The sequence below is a fragment of the Coffea eugenioides genome, chromosome 9, assembly GCF_003713205.1.
Source record: "Coffea eugenioides isolate CCC68of chromosome 9, Ceug_1.0, whole genome shotgun sequence".
Taxonomy (NCBI): domain Eukaryota; kingdom Viridiplantae; phylum Streptophyta; class Magnoliopsida; order Gentianales; family Rubiaceae; genus Coffea; species Coffea eugenioides.
The window spans coordinates 2,716,831-2,743,214 of record NC_040043.1 but is presented as its reverse complement, the minus strand read 5'-3'; the positions used below and the strand labels follow the sequence as shown (position 1 = coordinate 2,743,214).

The window sequence follows — 26,384 nt, the reverse complement described above, 5'->3', positions numbered from 1 at the left end:
GATTAGGAGTGTTTGGTGCCCTACCATGAAATCAATTATATCCTCCGTAATTTTCATCTAATTCTCCCAAATCCATAATTATATCCTCCGATCGGATCCGTATATGGGTCGAATATACCCAGCAGAAAAATTAGGCAAAAAAATGAGGAAAATATCTTTCTAAACAAACATTAATTACACACCACAATCTCGATTAAAAATCACAAATTACTTTAGATAATTATTCTGAGGTCTACAAATTAAGTTGCAAACAAATATTAAATATTCAAATATATTATCAAAGCAATTACCTATTCAAACACGGGTCTGGGTAAACGAAATTGTCGAAAATATTGAGCGGGTTCGGTCGGGTCTGGTCTGAACCCCCATCCGTTGACGAGCCTCTCGGCCTCAAACAATCCCCCTCTCTGTCTCTCTCTCCCCCCTATAGGCTATAACAAGTCGTAATTGAATTCTACTACTAATAAATAAATATATATAAAGAAAAAAAGCCAAAACAAAACAAAACGAAGAATTTTCTTTCAAAGAAAGGAAAAAATGTCGTCGGAGAAGTTCTCGGCGACGCTGCGGATAGGCGACTTGAATGATTATATCGCGCCATCTCAGGGCTGCGTTGTTTCTCTAAAGGCTAATTCCAATCCTAATCCCAATACTCCTCCTACTTCCTCTTCCAGGCTCGATAAATTTTATGCTGAGGTGAATTGCTTTTTTTTTTTGGCTAAACCTTTTTTCTAGTGGAATTTTCTTGCTGAGTTCTGGATAATTATGCATTAGGGCTTACTTACACATTTTAATTTCAGCTCCTATGTTTGTCGAACTGTTAAAGTCTTCATATTTTCCCAGCTATCTTAGTTAATTTCGAATATGTTTCTTCTTTTTGAGAAAATTCTCGCCCGACGAAAACATTTGCTGGTTCATTGGTATGGTTATTTTAAACAAGTTGTGGGTTTTTGGTATCGGAGTTATATTGGGTTTTTGGTGTAGGAATTATAAAGGAGCAGCCTTTTCCTTGTTTTCTACCTAGGAGTACTATTACCTAATTTAATTTTGCTAGGTTTTTGAGATTGCTATTAAAAGAATAGAGACGTTTTTCTCTTACGTGATTCTGTAATCGGGATATGACCTTAGCTTTGCTTTATTCTTAAAGTTTCATTCTTGTGAGAGTAATTCTCGTTATTGCTACTTGGGCAGAACCCTACGACACTTGGGAAAGCTGTCAAACCAGTGGAAACTGAACCTGTAAAAATTTCCCTCAAGGACTGTCTAGCTTGCAGGTATTATTCTTTCTCCACCTTCGTCAATTTTCTCCCCTTTCATCCTATGAACTTCATTTTGAAATTTCCATATACCTATAGCAAGAGAGACGCATCTGTATTCTTTTCTTGTATGTCGAATCTGGGATTAGTGCCTTACATTGCCAGCATTACACATAGTCTTCACATTGCTGAATGTGTATGGTAACAGTGGCATGATAATAAATGCCAATTTAAGGATAATAATGGTGTAGGTTTTAGGTCCTCATTGTGCATACAGAATGTCTGTTTATCACTTTTTCTAGTTGTTGAGATGAACATTTGACATGTTAGTGTAGACAATTTATAAGTTTCAATAGAATTGTGGTGACTCGAACATGTATAGATCCATTTTTTGGACTGACAACAATACTGAAGTTTTGGCTTTTACCTCCCCTGCCAATGCTGTTTTCTTGGTTGGTAAATCTCTAACTATCAGGTTCATAACACGAGACACTTATCACTCTCTTGCTCTCTCAGGTTTGACAGTTATCATGATTCTTATACGAAAGCTAAAAAAAAAAAAAAAAGGTTGTCAGGAACTCATTGTGCGCATGTTGATTTTGCAGTGGGTGCATAACCTCAGCTGAGACTGTGATGCTTGAGAAGCAGAGCTTAGATGAGTTTCTTTCTAATATCAATGAAGGAAAGGCTGTCATTGTCTCTGTGTCTCCCCAGTCTAGAGCCTCTCTTGCTGTTCATTTTGGCCTTTCTCCACTTCAGGTAGGCTTATTTTCATAGGTATTGTCTTGAATAGCAAACTAAATGAGGTTTTCAACTTTGCGTTATATTCTTATAATGGCTCTAAATGCCTGTGACAGTCCTTGTGTTTCAATACAGGTTTTCAAAAAGCTGACAACATTATTTAAAACATTGGGAGTGAAGGCTGTTTTTGATACCAGCTGCAGCCGGGACTTAACGCTTATTGAATCTTGTTATGAATTCATAACTAGATATAGACAATGTCATTTGACTACTGATGAGAAATCCAAATTGGCCCTTCCCATGATTTCTTCTGCCTGTCCAGGTATACCTATACCTGACATCGTCCTTTTTTTTTTCTCTTTTTTTGGGCAAATGAAAACAATTTTATTCATCAGAACTGTAAAGATTTTACAAAGTAGTAGCTGATACCTGTACATCATGCAATATCAAACTAGTTTCCTATACTGATTGTAGTATTTACAAAGGAATTATCAAGTACAATTGAAACAGTTAAAAGTAATGCCCCGCTCTAGCAGCAAGTTCCAGTTGGTCTTGGTTTTAGGAACTCCTCGCCAAGTAGATCCTATTAATCTCAACTCATCAATAATAGCAGCCATTTTGGTACGTGAAGATGCAAAGCCCCAACACCCTAACATCGTAATAGCAGCCATTATGCCTAACACCCTACTTCTTATTGACTTTTATTCTTGTTATTAGCATAGACACCTAGATATCTATAGTTCTACTGAGCATCAAAATGTGAACAGATTTTGGGGGAGCTACTGCTTTGTCTCTTTGCTTTCTCTTTCTTTTGTTGTATTTTTCTCATTTTTAAATGCCTGCTCGAGTCTTTATGTGTCTGTTATATGATTATGATTGTTCATTCTTTAAGTGCAGGTTGGATATGCTATGCTGAAAAAACTCTTGGATCATATATTTTGCCATATATTTCATCAGTCAAGAGCCCTCAACAAACCATTGGAGCTATTATTAAGAACCATATCTGTCAGATGCTATGCATAAGGTAATATACTATATGCATACTGAAAAGTCTGGCCATTATTTGTCTTAATTACTTGACCCCTTTTGTACTCACAACTTGGCTAGTTACTTGACCATTGCCATGAAGTTTAGGGTTGAACTCTTTTTAAGACAACTTCCAGATATGGGGATAAGATTATATACGATATGCAAGCTACATTATGCATCCATCTCTTATTTCGAATAATTACCGCGTTTGCACTTGAAATGTGGAACAGTGGAATAGTCATTTAAGTGTTGCTATGAAGCTTCTGATTGTGATCCTCTAAGACAACTTCAGATATATATGGTGCCATCACTTCCTTCCCAGGTTAAACTGCACATTTAGAGGTCCTAACATAATGGTGTTTTGATGGTCTAGTTACATATTTTTTAACTGCTGTGCTGGTTGCGGAATATGTACAACATTGACTGATTTGGTTGATCTGTGTGGAGTGACATGATGATTAGATATTGGATGGACAGAGATTATATCCGAATGGTTCGTTATGTATATTAAATTTCACTGTTGACATTGATTTGTTCATGACAGGCCGGAGGATATATACCATGTAACAGTGATGCCATGTTATGACAAGAAACTCGAGGCTGTTAGAGATGACTTTGTTTTTCAAGTTGAAGCACGAGGTGAAAAGATCACAGAGGTAGATTCAGTGTTGACAACGGGAGAGTTGTTAGATCTGATAAAGGTAATTTAAATTTTTTCCCAGTGGTAAAGTGGGCTAGGTGCGCCAAGGGAAAATATACCTTTCCAAGATAGAATTAAAAAGAAAAAAAGGATAGAATTTAACCCTGTTGTTGGTGGCATTGTTTGTTATTTGGAACAATGGTTCTGTCTTCCCTTTCCCACTTTGTCCATGCTCCATCACTTCTTCAAAAACATATCGTCATGTGTTTGTGGTTTTGTAGCTTTTTCTCCTCCTGGAAAGCAGGTGGTTGTGGATGTGTCATAATTCATTTACATGATTTATGTGTTGACTTTTGCAGTCGAGGTCAGTTGATTTTGCAAGCTTAGAAGAGTCTCCTTTGGACAAATTGTAAGAACACTTGTCACTGTTATCGAGTTGTTTTGCTCTGCAAGAGCAGTCATTAACAATACTAGCTTTTTGTTCCTACAGATTAGCGAATGCTGCTGAAGGCGGCCACCTTTATGGCATCCATGGAAGCTCTGGAGGATATGCAGAGATAATATTTCGTTACGCTGCTAAAACTCTTTTTGGCAAGGAAATTGTTGGTCCTCTCAACTTCAAGACTATAAGGAATTCTGACTTCAGAGAAGTGACACTTGAAGTACGTCCTTCCTTTTTTATCATGTTTGCTCTCACCAAGAAATAGGAAGACTGCGTCCTTTCTGATATTTTAATATCTAGTAGACTTGTAGCACTTGCATAGGCATCTGGAGTCTCACTATCCTATCAGGAGCTAATTGATCGATACCTCTTTAGATAGATGAACATTTCTTGTGAACCGCATCTCTTGTTGAGTTAGTACCCAATTGTGTCTAGATACTTAGAAGTTCTTCCATGATTACGCATATTCATGTAGCTGGTTTTGGTTGGCCTTTGACGTAGTTGGCATTGAATTGCATGATGTCTGCTTCAAATTGTAGTTTATACTATCAATAAGTTACTAATTATGATTACTCATCTGGAGATTATATCGCTTTGCAAGTTCCAAAACATGGTCTACATTAAGTTGTAATCATTGCTCATGTAAATGCAGGTAGATGGAGAGACTGTCTTGAAGTTTGCTCTCTGTTACGGTTTCCGTAACCTGCAAAATGTTGTTAGGAAAATCAAAGCTGGAAAATGTGAATATCAGTTTTTGGAGATCATGGCTTGTCCCTCAGGTGGATGTGTTCTTAAGCTGCCTGTTTGCAGGCATGTTAATTGATATGCCCTATAGCATATTAAAGCACTTGTCTCATATTGTGTCTTTGCTACTAACAGGATGCTTAAATGGTGGAGGTCAAATCAAGCCAAAGCCTGGTGAATCTGCAAAGGATTTGATCCAGTCATTGGAATTGAAGTACATGGAAAATGTGAGTCTGGGCTTCAGACTTTACGCGCACTGATTTTTGTCTCTCTTCAATTCTGTTTTGTCTTGGAAGTCCATTCCCCATATAACAATCAAGAGAAGAAATTTATCTCCATAGGATGCTTAGAGAACCGTGTGCTCTCTGCTTGAACTTGGTGGATGAGAACAAAAAATGAATTCAACTTTCTACACGGCTTATTAATGGACCTTCCCTGCTTGTAGCGTCATATGTATTATTCCTCTGTGTCTTCTCTGTCTTCTACCTGCCTGTGGTTTGCAGAGAGCTCCCTCATTTCCCTATTTATGTTGGCCATCTACCTTGTTAAACTGTTACTTATGCAATACTTTATACATTATTAATGCAGAATGTATGTTGTATTAGCATGTTGAGTATTACGTGCAGCGGTGGATAGAAAATGGAAATTTTTATGCTTTTTGTTCCTCTTGTTCTTTGAGGGTTCAAGGAACTGACAATTGTTTCTTTGTGAGGTTACTGAGGCTGATCCTCTTGAAAATCCGATCATCAAAGGATTATATGCTGAATGGCTTGATGAACCTGGTTCAGAGAAAGCAAAGAAACACATGCACACAGAGTACCATCCTATAGTGAAAAGCATTACTTCTCAGTTGCAGAACTGGTAAGCTGCATTGTGCCTGCCTCAGCCAACAGATGCGACGACTGTCTGATGATCATTCAGAACTACACTGCTGGTGAACTACTACTCTTCAGGCACATTTTGTAGTTTCTTTTTATTGCTGTTTTTTCGTTGATGTTTGTCTCCTCTCGGTCGCTAGACCACATTTTTGAGGCCAATTTTGGTAGGAAGAACAGATCATTTGATGCAGTCTTAGTTCATACTTGTACATAACTTGTACATTGTTGTTTTTACAATTGAAAAGTACATGTATTATTCAATCAATACAACCTGGTTGATCGGCTTTTTCTTCTTAATATTTTACTAGTGCCACGTGTTGATCGGCTTTTCACCGGAATTGCATTTTCAATTAGCTTAATACAGTGGAAATGGGAAACAGAGTTTCTTTCTTTCTTTCTTTCTTTTTTCAAAAAAAAAAATTATCCTCTACAATTCATGTATACTCGAGTTAATGGCCTGAATGCCCTCAACAACCCAACGTCAATATGGGTACCCAGTTTGACGTCTGGACCAGCGGTCGAGCGAGCTCTTGATTGAGAACGGATATGAAATCGCTTTCGTTCGTTCAAGGTAAATTACTGCGTATTGCGATGTCCAACCCCGTCGAACCATCGGGTCGTAGGACACTTTCTTTCCTGCGGTTCCAAATGGTATTTGCCCCGGGACGTGAAACCCAAACCGAGTAGCAAACCATAAAAAGGCCCAGCAGCATTGGTAGGAGCAATTCATGCAAGATTTTCTAAGGGCCATGCGTTGGCAAGTTTACTTTCGATCTTTTACATTTATGATCATCTCCATAACCTGCTGTATGGTGGTCATCCTGAACGCAGAATGTGTGTCAGTATCTGACAGCTAGAACTCTTTCATTTTTTATCATAATTAAATTATAGGGCTATACGGACTCGAACCGTAGACGTTCTCGACAAAATAGATCAAACTTCTTTCTTGAGCCAAAGTGAGAGCATCGAAAGACGAAAATATGGCCTATTCGACTATTTATGCATAGTAAGTTGACCTCCACGTGTCCCCAACAAACCATTGAGAAGAGGTTGGATAAAAGTAGGATCCATGAAGAATTGGTTTGGATCGTGTAAAGCCGAATTGGTGTTAATGTACTTCTTTATAAGTACCATTTTAAACTTATATTTTTAGAAGCTATAGCTTTTGTGATGTGGTGGTAGTATTTAAAAGAGCAAAAATGTAGTTTAGAGTTTTTCAAGATTTTGTCGTATAAATAGCAAAATTAAGGAAGGTAAATAATATTTTTAAAATCTCAGAAGTACCCAGTAATATTAAGAGAAATCTCAGAAGAGGTTTCTGATATTGCCCTCTCAAACTATAGAGCACAAACTAGCAATCAAGTGAAGTCAATTTGTTATGCCAGTAGCTTGAACAATGCACGATCTAGACTCCAAATTTTCTAATCTTAAGTGTCAAATTCAAAGCCATCCGATATTGGCACTTCTATGCAACCAATAGAACAAGAAAAGCCGTTTTTCAATTAATTATCTAAAGAGTTGAAGGTCATTTACGTGTTTGTGTAGTTTGAGAGTGTACAGGTCACCATTAGAATCAAATGCACGCGTGCAATATATGCTGGCGTGGTGTTTTAATTCGGGAGGTCTAGTGACCGAATATGTTCCCAAAAAATATATCCGCTTGGCCAAATTTCCAAGCTCACACCCATTTTTTTTATATATATATATAGTAAATCTTATATACACTGATAGTGTATACATTATCACCGTTTGATTCATAGCATGCGTGCAAAAATTGAATTTCAAATTTAGATTTTGCATAATTGTCATTCATCTAACGTTGATAGTATATACACTGTCAGTGTAGAAAAAATTAATCCATACAGGTGTACTATCACACTGATCCTTGTGTGAGCTTTACGGAGGACTTGAAAGGTTTTTCTGTCGTATTAAGCAAATTGTATACTGGCTAGCCTTACTTTGTCTGTTTGTTTGTGGTCAAACAGAATTACAGATTCCTTAATTCTTGCATAACAGCAATAGATTAGGCAAAGTTTAACAAGTACATTGGAAAGGCAAAATCAGCAAAGCATTTGAATCTTCACTACTCCTGTATAGTTTCTTTGTCAAATTAAGTTTATAACTGAATTGTAAATAGTATTCATACTCAATTGTAAGAAACGCCTTTTTTTCTTTTTCTTTTTTTCATGAGGTTTTTGTGGGGTGGGGGCGGGGTATGTGGAAGAAAAATAGGTTGACCTAAAACGTCAAGCTTAGGAGTCTTAGCATATGTTAGCATAGAAAGTGGAATACTTAGTGGGGTTGGGGTTCAATCTATGGCAAGTGCTAGAGTGGGGCAGTCTTACCTTAATTTATGCGTCATTACCTAGAAGGATATGTGTATGTACAGTGTACACACACACACACTTATTTTTGCACAACAACCTAGAATACAAAACTGTCCAAAAAAAAAAAAGGGCCAAAGGGGGAGCAGGGTTTCACGGCTGTTGCTTTTCGTTTCGTTTTTCGTTTCGGGTTAATTACAAGAAGTCCCCTCAAGGTTTGGTATGTTTTACGGTTTATCCATTAAAGTTTTATTTTTTCACTTTATCCCCTTAACTTGTGGTCAAAACAAACATTTAATAATGGTACTAATTGTTGATATCAAAAAGACAATGGTATCCCTAAAAAAATTATGGATAGACATAAATACCCATAGGGTCGGGTCAAATATAGTACATATTTTTCTTCCTTTATCACAAAGTTTTGGGTTTATCCATGAAATAATCCCATGCATGATGATTCTAGATAAAAGGATTTTCACATTTCAAATTATTTTTCTAAAAAGTGTAAAACTATAATTAATCTATTGTAAAAATTAAACCTTATAATTTGGATATCTAAAAAATCTCCTTTCGGAATTTTTTGGTGTACAAAATCTTCTGAAGAATGTTATTTTGCCACATCCATAGGTTTTTTGAATTGGTTCTTTCACATGGCGTAGTAAACAACATCTAAAGGAATAGTTAGAAACGAATTTGAAGAAACTTAGCACATTTTTTTTTCTGTTTTAGCTGCAAATGTTGCGTATGAAGGGGAGAAATTTGCTTGATGTGATAATGCTCAAAACGTACTAGAGAATTTTTGGGGTTGTCTCTTCATAGAACATTAAGAGGGCCATTTTTATCAGAAATTTTAATGATTAAAATAGGGGTATTTTCTGCAACTATAATGTTTAAAGGTCCATTTGTTGATGTAGACTGATGGAGGGGAAAAAGTGAAAAAAAATAAAATGTTAGATGGTAAACTGCGAAATACATCAAACTTTTTCGGGATTTCCTGTGATTCAACCTTTTCGTTTCGTTTCCCTTCTTGTCTTGTCTGCCTGCCTCATTATCCAAATCCCAACAAGAAGACATACGTTACTCCTCCTCCTCCACCGTCAACCACTAGAGCAGTAGCAGAAGCAGCTTCAAAACCCCACAACATGGTAACGCTTCTCCCCTTGTCCCTGTCTATACATGTATCAACTTTGTCCCTATGTTCTCCAATTTGTTTTTTGGTGCATAAATTTTTCTTTTTAATTGCATATCATGCAGGCAACCATTTTTCATGAATCATTAGCCAGCCACCCTGATTAAATTTTTTCATTTTATCAATTGGCTGAGCACGATCCTTTTCCCCAAATCTTTTTTTTTCTTCTTCAATGAGTACCATCTTTCCTTTAGTAGGCGACTTAAGCAAATGTGGTTTTACGCACATAGATACAGCTCTCTCTGGGGATGGCTTCCCCAGAATCCAGGGGGTTTAGCCTATCATTTTTTTTTTCAAAACATTAGTTGCGGTCTCACCAGCCTCCAAGAATTATATTCCTCATCTGGATTTCTCCCTTTTTTTTTCCTCAACATTATATTTGTTCGTGTTTTGGTTTATCAGGAAGGTGAAGATATAGAATCAGTGACCATTAATTAGATCATTAACCAGGCTCACCGCTCGTTGACTGGGATTTTGTCTATTAGTTCCATTGGCCATCAATGCATGCAAGTGAGAAAATGGGCTAAAAGGGCCTGGCTTGAATTGTTTTGCTCGTAAACAAGCCAAAAAATAACGGTTCGATGGATTTCTTGCAGACAACATCCAAACGTCTGTCTGAGCGGAAGATCGCAAAGTTTGAGAAGAACATAACCCGTAGAGGACTCACTTTTTCCAGCAAGAAAGCATTTGAACCTGCACACATTGTCCTCTTGCTCTTTGCTGTTTTGGTCGTTGGATCATGTAATTGACTTCCCTCGTCTTCGGCTTGTTTACTATGTAGCGTAGTGATCCTTTTGACATGTGTATAGCGACGCATATTTCCCCTTAAATTGATGCTTGTCGGCCTATGCAGCAATAATGCTACATTTTGATGTGTGGTATGGTCTGATAGTTACATGCTCTTAGAGTCGTTTAATACTTAATATTACCATTCCTAATCCATCACAACTAGCATGCTGAAAAATATACCACATGTCATACAGTTTATTGGAATTTAAAAGCCAATTAACAGGGAGCCGGATATAATACCTAAAAAGTTTCTTGGCATTGAATCTAGCATGCTGGAAAAAACATGGCAAGGCAATATCCTTGATTGGGTTTTTGCTGATCATTGGCGTTATCCTTAATATACTGCTCTTTTACGAATGAAGATGTCATGACATGCGCTTGCCTAAGTTTTCATTCTAATCAATTGCTTTCTTGTGGTTATTGGGGTGGGTGAAGGGGTTGTTGGACGATATTCTATGTTGATTAATCTCAACTTAATTTGCAACTTACTTATGCTGCTCTTAACGTGAGTTGCTTCTCTTTTTCTTTTGCCACTGTGGATGTGGCTCCTGACTTCGCATGAACTTGTTAGTCCTTTTCCTCTCAACTCCAGTGTCTCTCCTGTCAAGTGTCGTGTCTTTGTTTTGATAGTGGCTGCTTCATTAGTTACTTAGGAGATACTGAAGATTCAGATCTCGCTTTATTTTTGCCGCAGTTTTTTGGCATTTTGCTAGTTCTAATCTAAAACTTTCTGCTAACACTTCCCAAATTGAAAAGCTAATGAGTTTTCTGCAGTTATGTTTGCTTTTTCTAGTCTGATATGCATTCTGTCCAGCAGTTATTTTGTTTAAACTTTTTCTTTTTCTTGGCAGTTATTTTTCAGGTTGTCAGGATGGCGCTTAAAGGTGAAGCACCTTGAGGAACTAAAGACGATTTATCAAGAACTGCTGCCTATAGCTCATGTCAATATGTACCAAATGAAAAGAATGCAAATTGTTGAAAACTAAAGAACTAATTACGTCCAAATTCAAATAAAAAGGTGGCGCTTTGTAGTACAATTATTTTTTGGTTGTTCCTTTTAAGATCATAGATCTTCACTTGCACCTTGGCTTGGGGATCTCTTTTGGCCATTCTAAATCACCTGGGAAGTAATTATTCTTGCTTTCAGTTAATTATATTCTTTAATTCCAACTTAGGACAGAATTTCCACGACTAATGACAAAACAGGAAAAAGCAAGCAATCACAACCTCAACCTAAAACTTGCCTATGATGTCTTTCTTCTAAATTCATGCCCTCCACCAATCATCCATAACTTAAACTGGAATTCGAGATGCATATCCGTGAAATGGAGGGTCAATATGAACATTTTTAAGAGAAAATTTGCCAAGTGAGCTTCCAGCTGCAGGAATGATATCAAAATCATTACTTCTCCCAGAACCCACATTTTAAGCTGATGATGAGCTCATTTCTATCTTTAGTACTGTCCAGATAACATCATACTTGAACTTTATTTTCCTTTTTTATTGTTGGGGTGGGGGAGGGGGTGTAGTTGAAGGTTCAGATACCTACTAAGTAAAGTACCTTCAGATTAGGAAAATTTTGGGTAATATAGGTCACTTTGTGTTCGCAGACATAAAGCAGGCTTGCAATTTTAGAATTTACATGCGCATATTTGACCTTATAAGTTTAAGAACATAAAGATAAACAACACATTGGCATTGCTGGAAGGACAACGATAAAATGTAAAATGGAGAAGTATCATTCATGCTTCAAAAAGTGTATGATGCATCCATTTCCCTTGGTTGCACTTCCTTTCATCAGTTCTCATGTGCATGAAGCGAACTGCTTCCTGTCCTTAAGGCAAGAATCTGAACTCTGACAAGATAGAACTCATTGGCAGTATTGGAAGGATGATGGTGGAGTCTAAGATGAGCAAAATCTTTCATGCTTCAGAAAAGTTTATGATGCATCTGCTTGCCATCAGATCTGCGTGCTGCTGGGGCAGAAGTGCTTGATGTCTTTGAACATTGGCAACAGTCTGAACTCTTTGATAATTTTTGTGTGCAAGAATTGAAGCCAGACTCATGGCCAATTTTCAAATTCTTTCTAAACAAACCTTCATCATCTGGGAAGTCAAGCTTCTCAAACTCCTGTAGAAAATATACTTATTTGTTCAGATAGTGTAACATGTTTTACTCACTCCGAAGGGATTTATGTGCTAATACCAGATAAAACAAGTGCCAGAAGATTTTAATATCTGCTAATGTACTTACCATGAACTTTGTTTTGTAGTAGGGAGTTAGGCAGGGATTCAGATCTTTGAGAAACATGTCATCTGGACTGCCGGGTGCTGTATGATCACCAGAACTGAACTCCTGATCATATTGCAGAATATATAAAGTAACTGCTTCATGAATAGGTAGAAGAAAAAGATAACTCAAAATAGACATCCCGAATTTGAAGTGTGAACAATCCTTTACAAAGTTGAACAAGCTGAACTCTCGATCGTATTGCAGATAGATAGCATAACTACTTCAGCAGTACAGTTGAATAAACAGAAGGAAAAATGAATGCAATGAACTCCTGATCATATTGCAGATTGATGGCATAACTACTTCAGTAGTACAGTTGAATAGAAAGAAAGAAAAATGAAAGCAATGATACAGTGTTGCATGTTACTACCATCAGCGCTCAGAGTGTGATATACATCCCTCGTACATCCTCTACCATATAGTGCAAGATATTCTGCTTTCATGACTCAAGATAGAATTACTTTGTTTCTCTCAAGACAAATTAACATGCAATGAACTACCATCAGATTTTATAGATCACTCAAATGATGATGCACAAGTATACTGGTTAACTGATAATTGGTCAACACAATCATCAATCTTGGTTTCATATATATATAAACATATAAATATATATATATATATATATATATATCTGTTTGGAATGATGTTCTAACCAGGGAATTAGTTGCCTCTTCGTGCTCATATGTTGGAGTCCTTGGAGAGCTATGATTATCAAAGCAGCCCCTCACTGAGCACTTGTCTGCCTTGACCTGTGCATATCACCAAGTGAGTGTTAAATTAACACTCATAAAGCCAAGTGCAGCACTCAAAACCCAGACTATAACACTAGCAAGGACCACCCATAAGGATGAGAACTAAAGTAAATCCTGAAACATACTGAACATGTGGGTTGGCTTTATCTGGATAGGTCATTTACTTACTTATAATCATTAACTACCATATAGTCGTAAATCTTAGATTACCGGACATATGCAGTTTAGGTTGCTTCCCAAAGTAATTCTTTCCATTTAGACAAGCACAGTTGTAAAGTTTCCTCCCATATTGGTAATATGAACTTTCATCCCAAAGCAAAGCACCTTTTCCTTTTCATAAGATTACAATTCTTCCCACTTATTTTCTACATTCTGCGTGTGGCACATAAACATTGTTGTGTAAAATTAGCAATACTGCAGCATCAGCCTAACCTGAATCATACAAGAATATGAGTGTTACCTCTGCAAGACCCTCAGCAAGGCACTGTAGTTGCCCTGTAAGAGAAGTGACCTGCCTCTGCAAACCAGGGATAAGTTGTTTCGCCTCCTTTAGTTCTGAACCTTGTTTAGCCAGGAGCTCCTGCAGTTGTGAGTTCATCACATCTGGAAACAGAATCGCACTTTTCAGGGACTTTATCTCTTCCCTTTGCTTCAAGCACAAATCCTTCAGCTTTTCAACCTATAAAATTAGCCATTAGTAACAAATGCCCAGATATGGCTCACCCGCAAATCCTCAATTTTGAACTCAGCTGTCGAGAAATAAAGCTTGAAAATGATTAAACACCACCACCACCACCACCACCACCCAATATGAAACAAAATCAATACAAAAGAATAGTCTGTGGTTGTCGGGTCCCAATCTAGAACTGTATTAATCTACAATAGTCAATTCAGAAAGGCCAGATCGAATTTTTGGTATAAAGTACCAACAGTTTGATGAAAATAACTGTAGAAAGTCTTTACTTTTATGGTTGACTTATCCAATAATCATTTCATGAATGACAATTTCTAACTTTCCAGCAGAGCCCATATCTTAATCCCATTTGTTTTTTCGAACCTTCAGAATTTGCAGTGATGACAAAACTCCTTGATACTACTACTACTACTAAACTCCTTGATACTACTACTAAAAGTTTCCCACTTCATGTGAAACTCACGATACAGCATACAAGGCTGCCATTCGTTCTGAAACACATAACAGAGTAGCATTTAACCACAACCCAACAGTATTAAGAACTTTACCCAACTAAAGTTCAGCCATTTGCCGCAAAGATCACATTTTTTTAATCCAAAAATTCCCACTGTGTGCACAGACTTTAGACATAGAAAATCATCCGAAAGAGTTAGTACTAGTTAAGAGAGAGAGAGAGAGATTAATGATTGCCGTTATACCTCTCTGTTTTTGTCCTCGAGCATGAGCTTAAGCTCAGAAATCTGATTTTCCTGGTCTTTGTTCAAACTCAAGAGCTCCCTTTCACTCCTCAAAACCATGGCAAGAGTTCTGGTATTCCCTTTGACCTCAGTCAAGGCCTTCCTCTCGTTCAAGATCTTGCTCTCCTCGTTATTCCTCTTCCCCCCTTTGAACAACTTGTTCTGGAGAGCAGAGAGAGGGGTTGCCTTTTTGGCGGATGCGGGGGTTTTTTTGAGATCCTCAGCTAGGAATTCCGCAGCAATTGTCAGCTTGAGAGGTTCGTTGGTAGCAGAAGCCTTGCGGGATAATTTTCTGGAGGAAGAAGAAGAGTGGGCGGATTTTGTTTCCATAAATTTCTTGACCATAGAGGTGAAGTTGTGGTGGTGGTGGTGGGTGGAGCGGGCATTCTTGGTCTTGACGAGGGCCCGTGAGGAGGAAGGTGGAGTATGATTACTAGCGAGGAACAGGGTGTCAGTGGAGGAAGAGGGGTCGGATTTAGCGGAGGATCTGGGGCTGGAGGAGGAGGAAAGGAAGGAAGAGGAGGGAGTGTTGTAGCGGGAGGATGGCTGCTGCTTCAATGAACCCATTGTTGGGGGTTTGATTGTCTCTGTATGTGTGTGTGGAGTGAGTGACTGAGTGTGTGTAATGTTTTTGAATGGAATCTGTTTTTTTGTTTTCCGAGGAAAGGATCCTTCTCTTCTTTCTTTCTTGCCTTTTCTGAGATGTGAACGGAGGATGGGTTGGCGACGGCCGAGACTTTGGCGCTGTCTGTCTGTATGAAATTCAAATTTTCAGCGGGCATGCGCTCCTGCTACCCTCCTCACATAATTCATGGTAGTAGGTATTTGTCGTATTTGGTCTTTTCTGCTGCTTTTTAATTCTACTTTTTGGTTTTGGGGTCTGCATTTTAAACTTAGCGACACCAAGCCCCTCTCCCTCCTTCTCACCCCAAAAAAAAAAAAAAAAGATTCTTAATATGGCACCGAATTCAACAATCCCAAAACGATTATTTAAAATAATCGCTGTTGGTGACACTTTTTATAATGTGATAGTACATGTAAAATGAAAAGATGATTGTAAAGATAAAAAGTTAATTGAAAATTGTATTTGTGATATTTTGCTAGCCAAACATTAGCTGAGAGCATGTTTGGATAAAATATTATTTAGAATAATTATGATAATACTTTTTTCTTTTATAGTGTGATATATGCGAGATATAAAAATAGTTGAAAAGATAAAAAAATGATTGAAAAATGTATTTATAATGCAAGCTAAATAATTTTTGAAAAAAGGTATCGGAACTTTCTTCTATTTGTGTGCCTATAAGCCCATTTAAAAGGTAAGCGGATCAATTGTTGATACTTTAAAATTATGGATAATATTGGAAACTTTCCATGAGATTTTTTTTATCAATATCATTTAACACCTCTAAACTCCTAGAAAAACTCACCTTCCTATCATAATTCAACTTTTTTAGTAACACATTTAGTCCAGGGGGTTTGTTTGGATTGTAAATTATTTGAGATATTTTTACTGTTGCACTTTTTGTGATGTGATGTATATGAGATAAAAAGATAATTGGGAAGATAAAAAGCTGTATTGGAAATTGTAATGGTGATGTAAGCAAATATATTTGGGGAAATAAGTAAGGTTAAAAAGATCAATTAAGTAGAAAGAACAATTTTCATTTCAAAATTTCACTTTTTTTCTCTTTTTTTTTTTTTGTTAGATAGGAGGGCTTTAGACCCATTCTTTTTTTCTCTTTTACTAGCTAATTCATTACCAAAATTCATATTAGGATGAATAAAGGCTTTAATAGTACTAAAAAAATTGCGTAGGTGTTGTTAGTGTGATGCAACAAAATTCAGCAGTAACAGCTATCAAGCACATGTTGCAATAGAAGCACTTATTTATACCATGAAAACTACATACATTAGAAGTTGGAAGTGAAAGAAAGATTGAAACATTAACGAGCAAATTTTGAAATACAAGTGCGTCCTGTTTAAGTTTAAGAGTGAAGTCATACAATTCACTAATATCTTCCAATTTTCAGGAATGAAATTGCGGCTTTAATTGCATGATTATAATAAAAAGTTTCTTTAGGCAAACAAAAAATAATTAAAAATCAGACTCATTCTTCTTCTTTTTTTGTCAACCCAGGGAGTATCCCAATTTTGCCAGACTAATCTCCCTGGATCTGGAGTACCCCGCCCTCCAAGAGCACTCAGACGATATGTGAAGTCAGACTCGAACTGTGCCCCACGAGAAATACCCCCCGGCGATTCACCGGCTGAGCTGACCCCGAGAGGCGTAGACTCATTCCAGTAATATGAAAAACAATGAAACAATTAAAGTGAATAGTTTGAACTTTGAACAACTATGGTAGGTAGATTCACGCAAAAAACAATAATATTGCACTTTTAAACATACAGGTTCCTAAATTATTTTACTTTTTTTTTTTTGAAAAGTATGAAACAAATATGCCAAGCTTCTTTTTTTAAAAAAAAATTTTAAAAATATTTCCAAAATAAGCCTAAACTAAGGGGAAAAGTGTCAATTGGTACCTTGTTGATTTTGACTTTTGAGTAATTGGGAAGGTGAGTGATATTTCTAAAAGTTTAGAGATGCTAAGTGATATTATGAAAAATACTAGGGGAGGTTTGTGAAACTATCCCTAAAAATTGCTTGCAGTACTGGACCATTTCCAAAAGAGACAAGCCTCATCAATAAATGGAATTTAGTGATTCGATTACGACGCGTGGGGGTGCGTGTGGTTGCTAAATAGACTACGGTGGCAAGCCAGCCAAACTCCAAAGCCGAGCGTGTCTGTGTGTTTGCAAGCAATACTGGCTCCGTTTGGATTAGCTGTTTTTGGGAGTGTTTTTGAAAAACTTTGATGTAGTAGAGTTTTTATAGTATATTTTGAAATATTTTTTATTGGCACTTTATTATGAGATATTTGATAAAATTTTAAAAAAATTTAAACTAATTTTTAGATTATCTTTTAGAGTACTTTGATGTAATTTTTATTGTATTTGAAAAACTAATTTTTGAAAAATACTCAAAAAACAGGAGATCCTCATTGTAAATACATCAGTGAACAGGAGTAATTCTAAGTTGGTGCAGTAATTATTTAGTCCCGTGACCATCCCATCCCGTAATAAGATTATTTAGACGATGAATTACTACTGAGATTGCACCTCAAATACACACGGAAAATCTAACTACGCCGCTACTCAAAATGGAATACGAGGAATAGCAACCAAAGACAAGCCATTCTTCAATTTAACGGTGGCACCGAAGTCCTCAAGTCATGTCGAGGGATTCTGGTTTTGCTCCCCCGGGGAGTTTCCAGTCGAAGTGGGAGACCAGTTGAGCCAGAGCAAGATCCACGCTGGCCACCCCAAATGCAATTCCAGGGCATATCCTTCTTCCTCCTCCAAATGGTAGATACTCGAAGTTGGATCCCACGAACTCGATTCCATTATCCAGAAATCTCTCCGGCTTAAAACTTTCAGGATCCTCCCAAAACTCAGGATCCCTGTTGATCGCCCAACCATCGATCAAGACTCTCGTTCCGACTGATACGTCATAGCCCCCAGTTTCACACGGCTCCCTGCATTCTCTGGGAAGTAGCAAGGGCACTGGTGGGTGCAGCCTCAGTGTTTCTTTTATCACCGCCTTTAAATAATTCAGTCCCTTAAAATCATGCTCTTTCCGTTTACCACCTTTCTTACTTCAGCTTGTGCCCTTTCCATCACGCTAGGATTTCTTATCAACTCTGCCATTACCCACAGAACTGTTGCTGCCGACGTATCGGTTCCTGCTGCGAACATGTCCTGTAATTTGCAATCAAGTTATCAAACTGCAGAACGTTTTTTCTATATAAAAAGTATCGTTCGCTTAAAGTACCCTGCGGATTTCAAATCGTATACGGTACTAATACCGATTGCATATGGAGTAGTTTGTTTATATATATGGACGATCAACAATTACGTAGTAGAAGCATGTATACTAGTAGTATTATTATTATTATTATAGTAGCATTAGCGAGTTGGCCAGTTTATTAATATATATTTTTTTTACCACAAAGACTGCTTTGATGCATTCGGCTGTTAAGGGAAAATCAAGGCCCCCTCTTGCACTGATCTTCAATAGAGTGTTTACTAGATCTACCTCCCCTGAATCTGCCCCTTTGTGCTCCTGGATTTTGCTTTCAAATATGGGGTCGAGCTTGGACTGAAGCTTTTTGATCTTGAAAACTGTCCCGCTAATGATATGGAGAAATTTCTTTGAGGGGAACAAATCAGAAATGTCAAAACCACTGGACACCTCTATTATCTCATTTATGAGCTGTACCAACTGATCTTGGTACGTGCATCTGGAGCAGAAAGCTGATCTACAAGTGACCGCATTGGTGAGGGCAAAGACCAAGTCAGTGAGGTTAACCGGCAGTGACCTGGATCAGGATGACTGGATGGAGCCGATCATTTTCCAAACCTCATCCTCCCGAATGGCCTGCGTTGCTCGAACATTTTGAGGGCTGAGGAGCTCTTGGACACATATTTTACGCATTTGTCTCCAGTAACCCCCGTAGGGAGAGAATGAAACGTCCTGGAAATTATAGGTGATGGTTTGTGCCGCTAGAATTCTGGGACGGTTTGCTAGAGCAACATCGTGAGTTTTCAGGGCCTCTTTGGCCATTTGGGCACTCGAGATGACAACTGTAGATACCTCACCACGCTGCAAGTGCATGACCTGTCCATGTTTCTTGGCTAGGTCTGTGAGAGCTCGATGCGGTTGTGAACCTGACAACTGGTGTATGTTTCCGATGATGGGTAAAGTCTTTGGTCCTGGGGGCAATTTTGGATAAGCCGATCTTGTTTTGGAGAGTTTGCGAAGTAAAAGGACTAGATGGATGAAACGGATGAAAGATGATGTCGAAGTAATTGGCTCCATTTTGCCCAGAGGGGAATATGCATGCAAAGGATGATGTGAAAGTGAGACGTTACCCTTCCCCTACTTTTATACTCCTGCATGAGGACGAGAACCATGCTGTAATGAAGACGGCTTTGAAGAAGAACCCTTTGAATCCTTCAAGTTTTTGGACTCTTCTTGCAGCAGAAATGTTACGTGAGGATGCTCACCTCGGCCACCCGCATGTCCGAGGTGAACCCACCTCGTCCCTCATCAGAGCTCATCCGTGTCTTGGGCATAACCCCTGAGCTCGGCCGGATCCCTAGTCTACCGTGTAGGTGATCTCGGCACCTCCACCTCAACTGCACGCTGATGATGTCAGGCCACCTGACATCACCCGGGACCAGTGCTTTATCTGAAAAGCACTGGGTGATCTTAATGACTACTGCGCAGGACCCCCGTCATCCAGCCCAGGCGGCTACAGTGTCAGAGTCAGGCCACCTGACAGGGAGCAGAGCCGTAATGGCAGGTCATGGGTCCCACCGGCATAAGATCTCCGTCCTGTCCTCCACTCTCACCCTATAAATACCCCACACACTCCCAACAAGTAAGCATACTGTTCATTTGACAATACGACTGTTTTTCTCTCGTTCTCATACTAACTTAATCGTCGGAGTGATCCCAGGGGAGAAGCCCCGCCATTCACTTCGGACACGAGGATACCCATCACTTCATCTCAGAGGAGCCTGATTCTGGTCGGTTCAGCCACCCACCAAAAATCACATCTTCATTACGCAAATGCAAAGTTGCTTCTTTGGACTAAGGTGATATTAAATGAAAGGAATATAACTACTGAACTAGGAGACAAATAAGTAACACATCACTACTGAACAGATGCAGCGAATGGATCCTCTTTGTTACTGTTTTGTGGATAATCTGATTCTTCTCTTTCCTTATTTGGTAAAATGGCGGGTGATCTGATCTCATGTTGATTGCTCAGTCAATAAAGCTTTGTCGAAGTTTGGAATGACTAGTACTTACCAGTCTCTAATTGGATACGGGAGAATTGAACCTCCATCCAAGTACACCAGCAAGAAATTTTTTTTGAATGATCGACGAAAAGCCGCTTGCACTAGGAGACAAATAAGTCTTGAACTTTTAGCATCGAAAATATGGCAGCGCAGCGAAGACTTCTTGACGCAATGACCCAATGCATATAATTATTGTAATTATTTTTCCATGAGAAAAAACCGGTTGATGATCAAATCAAACAAAGTCGAACTAGCTAATATTTTCTTCCAAGTCTACCTTCTTTTTATTTCTCTTGAGGGCATTCAAATTTCAGTCGAGTCTCCCAGAATATACTTTATTAAGCCACTTTTTGGAATATTGATGCAAGCATTAAAACATATGGAATCATTGAAAAAGATTGTATATTGATAGTAGTGACAGTGTCCAAATGAAATTAAAACATAGGATGAAGATTTCGTACTTGCATGAAAGAATATATAATGACACAATATATCAATTTGAAATTAATATGCCATTTGCCTGACGATGGACTGAGTTGTTATGAGTAGTCCTACTTGGTATTCAATTCGCTCAATCCTTGACGCGGAAGCAAACCAAAAATGACAAACAATCCTCTTCGATAAAGTCTCAAAGAAATCGAGAAAATTTGAGCCCACTCAAGAACAAAATTTATTTGAGATATGTCATAATACCACTCAATTTCTCTGAAAATTTTAAAATCTCACTTTCTTTTTACTGGCAACTTGACAAGTCTAAATATTCCTATCAAATGTCACAAATTGACAATATTACCCTTGCTCTTAATAACTATTTAAGCAAAAATTCAAAACAAAATAAAATTTTTAAACCAAAAATGTTAATCACTATCTCACAATGGTCCATATTTCTTTACATTCGAGGCATGGTGGGATAGCAAAGGAGATGGATAAATTAAATCTAATCAAGGTCAGCCTTTTAGGAGGATTTTGGTAAGTAATTAACACCTTAAAAATTTCATGGACAATTATAATTAAGAAAGTCAAGATTTTTTTTGGAAAATATGTTTTAATACATAATGTAGTTTAAGTTGTATTGAAAACTAAATTATCTTTTCATACATGTGAATTTTTCAAGATGTAAATTTCATTTTTGTTCCAATACAAATAAAATAAAATAATTTAAACCAAGAAATTTACACTTTATAAAAATTTAACCTTATTTTATTTGTTATTATTGTTACAAACTTCATAAGTAGGATAATATAAGGGTAGTATTGGAACAAAAGTTTTATCTTTCTTGTATTTCCTCCAATGGGATTAGAATGTTACAAGAAATGACAATTCAAGGGAGGTAAGTGAGATTTTAAAAATCTTAGAAAAACTGGGTGATATAATGAGAAACCTCAGGAGAGTTTTCTGAAATTTCAAAAACACCCCCGTATTTCTATCTTTTATATTTCAAAAGTTGAAGGCTCAAATTTGAGGCACATCAGGATCAGGCCAAGCCCACTCGCGTCATCAACAGTTGGGACCTTGGGACCCAACAACAGTGGACAAACCCGACCTGGCCTGGGTCGATCGGATAAGGCTGTTATGAAGTCACAGGCATCCACGTCAGAAAAGTATCAGTCGGATTACTACTTTTTTTTTTTTTTTTTGGTCAAAAAGTCGAATTACTACTTACTGGCCTATTAGAAACGTCATCTTTTTGTTGACCAAAAGGACTTTCTACATAGTTTGTCGGTCCAGGAGTGGAGGAGACTGCTATTTCCCGCAAGTACTTTGGTTGCCTTTTTGGCATGGTCAATGCGCCTCGATCTCAATGGTTAACGCCTCTTTGGGTAAAATAATGGACTCCACTTTTCATCTCCAATTTCAAACAACGCCAGTTAAGTTTTTCCTTTTTTGGTAAAAAACAACGCTAGTTTTTGAATGTATTGAATTTGCAAAAACGTATTAGTATTATTATCTTTAGAAGAATAGTCAACAAAGCCATGCTCCGCTCTCCCTCGTGCACAAAATTCTATGACTTACTAATATTGGAGGAGTCTTCTTCCTTCGAATATTTAACTGCCAGGGACTTGACAACGTTCCTCAACCACTGGGCCAATGGCTCAGTGGCCACCAGGTTCCTCCTTGGACTGTTGATGAGGGTTCAAAACTCACCAGCAACGAAAAAAATCTAAGGGTTGTGTCATAGCACTCTCTTGGTCTAGTTGGGTCTGTATACCCACTAGCCCCTACAACAGCCTCCTTAGGCTCCCCCTTCCCCTAGATTAGGATAGAGTAGGTTATACAAATGTATCGTTGCTGACAAAAAAAAAAAAAAAGAACTTGACAACGTTCCTCTCTGTGCCTGTTACTGCGATCAACGGAACCATTCACTGCCTAAGCGTTTGGAAAGAAATTAAAAGAAGTGTTGAATTCATTCTATATCTTTTGGATCCACTCTGAAAAAAAATCACTTAATATCTAAATATGCTAATGCGATTCAGCTTATTTGTTGAATTTGAAATTGCTACAGTATAGCGATTTGATATATGTGATATAAAAGGTAATTGAAAAATGTGTTTACGAAAAATATAAAAATTTTTATACAAAAGGCAATCCGCAGTAATATGATCTAATGATAGAGAAAGGAATGAAAAAACGGAGAACTTTTACTCGTTTCTATATAGTAAATAAAAACTTTTATTAGCTATCTTAATCCACACTTGTCCTTCATGATTTTTTTTTTTTGAAGCAATGATTTTCATTATTCTTTTTTTTTGTCAAACGGCATTGAATGATTTTTGTTATTCAATTGACCAATTTTTTATTTGGGATAATTTCATATGAGGTTACTGTTAGTTTCATTGTTCTCTCCTGAGATTCTAAAAATATCACTAACTTCCCTCAAAACCAATTTTCTTGTAACAATTGAGCCCTATTAAAAAAAACAATAAAAAATAATTTCAGGTGTGAGAATATTTATTTATGCCAAAAGTGCCCCTCAACTATTATACCAGTAAGATTGAATATTTGATCTAACTTGTTAATTTATTTATGGGCCATTACAAAAAATGGTCAATAAAAAATTTCCATCATTCATAACAAAATATAACTTTCAAATTTTAACAAAACAATTTTTTTCCATACCTTAAGGTTCTTGCTATCACCACAATTATAAGAAAAAATAATTCAACTGAAATCTATTTATATTTGATTTCTTTTATTTATCAAGTACATAAATTGGAAAAAGGATGCCTAGTATTGGATCCATTTTTAGATGCCAAATTAGATTCTCTTTTTTACATTTCAAATCATGGTTAATTTAGTTTGTAAACATCTTAATTATTTCTCATGTCTAAATCCTTTAATTTATCAACTATATTATGTCTGATTTTTTAATTGGTCAAGTATATAAAAATTTAAAAATATGAACCTAATATTGGTTCTATTTTTAGATGGTAAATTAATTAACTTTTTACAATCCAAATTATGGTTAATGTAGTTAGCAAACATTTAACTTTTTTCCTTCACATATATTTGTAATTATCCTAAATTATAAGTGTAATAAAGTCATTTAATCCATTAGTGATGTAAGTGTTGAACTCCAAATGACTGGTAGGAAAGGTAAGTAAAAATTTTAAAATGTCAAAAAAGGACAGTGAAATTGTTAGAAACCTCTCTTGAGGTTTCTGAAATTATCCCTATTTATTTTTTCATACCACCAAACCACTAGGCATGGAGACATTTGCCGTCTAGTAGTTTCTTTTCTTTTTCCCCAAAATAGCAAAATTTTATATATGAGAAAGCTAGTCAAGGGGATAGCCTACCATACAAAACTTAGGCCCCGTTTGACAAGTGAGTTTTTTGGATGTTTATCTAAAATTTTACTGTAACTTACTATAGAAGTTTTTTAAAAAAATTTTAAAGTGTGTAAATTTTTTAATATTTTGAAGTGTATAGTTTAAAAACTTTATAAAGTTTTTTGAGATTACTGTAACTAAATAAAGTTTTTAAAAAACTTGTAGCAGACAAACTTGGCAAAAAACTCAAGTGTCAAATAGGGCCTTAGAACGCGAATTAACTAATGCATTAAAATAAAAAAAATTGTTTAAATCGTCCATTATATTTTGTAAAATGAAATTTTTGTGCTTCATTTTTAAAATATTAATTTTATATTTCTTACAAGTTCAAGTTAGCGAAATTTTATCCCAATCAATTTTGACCATTATTTAGCTTGAAATCACGATATGATGCACATGTAGTCATTTTTATGTATGAATTAGATTAGATCCCATTTTTAGGAGAAAAATAAATATAATTTAGATCTGATCCTTCTTTTTTAAGGGCAAAAATAATTATAAATTGGTTCATTTATTTAACAACAAATAAGATCTTACCTTTTTGCCCCAAAAAATGATCATGTTTGGGTTATATGATGAATGTAGAGCAAAAAGTAGTCAAAAATTTATGTTGGAACTAAATTTTATAATTTAAATTTGTAAGAGACATAAAATTATTTTTTTAAGAGTGAAGGACGAAAAAATTCATTTAGCAAAATATAAAAAACATTTTAACAATTTTCCCAAATGAAAACTAGAGTAACTAGAGCACAAAAGACTCAAATAGTAAAATACTAGTAACGAACAAAGCAACTAAGTAAATATCTTCTGGTCCGGGAACTTGCACTTGATACACTGCTACATCTCCCAATTCCTCCTGGTCCTCTCCACATTGCGCCAACTGAGAGCATCTCTACGAGCTGCAAGATGAACCAAAAACTTAAAGGACTAGAAACAGAAAAAAAAAAAAAAAAAGAGTTCAGGTCCTCATCCTTCGATTACAACTTCACGACATAAATTTTCAGAGCCTGTGTTTGTGTTATTAATTCCTGCCATTTGCTTTCCTAGTTTCCCTTTGGAGAAGGCAGACAAAATTTTCCCCTTTATTGATCACTCTCAGGGTCCTCAATTAATGTTGGGTTAAAGTCTAGGTTGTTGTTTGTAAATACTAAGCAAAAAACCCACTTCTTGAGTAATCTTTTGGAATTGGAACACATCTGAGCAAGTTTTTGGGATGTGAATACTCAATAAGACCTAACAATTAACTATCAATCTTTTTATTGTGAATTCTGCCAACATGATAATTAATTAATTAATCTTTGAAAAGTTGGATGAATGAGCAAGAGAAGGAAAAAACATTGAAGGTTGGCGTATCAGACGTTATGATTATTGATATAGACAGCAGCCTTCCCTGAAGGAGGGGCGGTACAAAAGAGATGCTAACAACAAAAGAAAATGTGTCTAAGTATAGCTATAAATGGGGGTAGACGAATTAACATCTTACTAAAGAGTTCAACCACCACAATAGCGCCTCCCAATCTTTTCATGGCTGCTGTTACTAAGCTAATGGAGCTGTTCACATCGCCAACATCTTTCATCACTTCCATCTTCCTATTCTTCCTTTTTCTCAAGTTAATACGCAGATTCACTAATCCTTCAAAGAAAGTAGGAAAACCAAAGTTGCCTCTAGGGCCATGGAAGTTGCCCGTCATCGGAAGCATGCACCACTTGGCAGAAATTTATGGGACTTGTTTTAACCCATATAATGTTTTCTTGAGTTTGTACATCTTATGTTCACTTTCAACCTTCACATAATCAGGAGGTTGACCAATAAATATCTGTTCCTGTAGATCACCATGTAAAAACGCTGATTTCATAGCCAACTGGAAAATAGGCCATGAATATTGTAGTATTAATGCAATCACTATTCTGATAGTGTCATGCCTTACGACTGGAGCAAAGATTTCTCCATAATCTACCCCAAACTCTTGCTTATAGCTTTTAACTACTAAACGTGCCTTGTACTTGTCAACTTCTCCATTCTCTTTTAATTTTGTCTTGTACACCCACTTGACACTTATAGATTTTTGTCCTTCTGGAAGATCGGTTAACTCTCATGTGTTATTTCGTTTAATAG

At 36.8% G+C, this 26,384-nt stretch overlaps 3 protein-coding genes across 3 annotated transcripts; 1 reads left to right on the top strand and 2 right to left on the bottom strand.

Moving 5' to 3' along the window:
* The first annotated feature begins 472 nt into the window (after positions 1-472).
* LOC113783390 (protein NAR1) lies at positions 473-6,027 on the top strand. Its single transcript, XM_027329514.1, has 11 exons — positions 473-696; positions 1,192-1,274; positions 1,862-2,015; positions 2,133-2,319; positions 2,895-3,021; positions 3,571-3,727; positions 4,026-4,075; positions 4,157-4,328; positions 4,761-4,887; positions 4,988-5,079; positions 5,565-6,027. The coding sequence occupies exons 1-11, from the start codon at positions 538-540 to the stop codon at positions 5,715-5,717; spliced, it is 1,461 nt and encodes a 486-aa protein (XP_027185315.1). The 5' UTR covers positions 473-537; the 3' UTR covers positions 5,718-6,027.
* Positions 6,028-11,616: 5,589 nt separating this feature from the next.
* On the bottom strand, positions 11,617-15,177 carry LOC113783552. Its single transcript, XM_027329717.1, has 5 exons — positions 14,472-15,177; positions 13,540-13,758; positions 12,981-13,076; positions 12,286-12,387; positions 11,617-12,162 (listed from the first exon to the last, which is right to left on the bottom strand). Exons 1-5 carry the CDS (start codon positions 15,075-15,077, stop codon positions 11,962-11,964), a joined length of 1,224 nt encoding a protein of 407 aa, XP_027185518.1. The 5' UTR covers positions 15,078-15,177; the 3' UTR covers positions 11,617-11,961.
* A 2,619-nt stretch (positions 15,178-17,796) lies between these two features.
* On the bottom strand, positions 17,797-19,449 carry LOC113783302 (cytochrome P450 71D7-like). Its single transcript, XM_027329395.1, has 3 exons — positions 18,991-19,449; positions 18,228-18,329; positions 17,797-18,171 (listed from the first exon to the last, which is right to left on the bottom strand). The coding sequence occupies exons 1-3, from the start codon at positions 19,447-19,449 to the stop codon at positions 17,797-17,799; spliced, it is 936 nt and encodes a 311-aa protein (XP_027185196.1).
* Between the last annotated feature and the right edge of the window lie 6,935 nt (positions 19,450-26,384).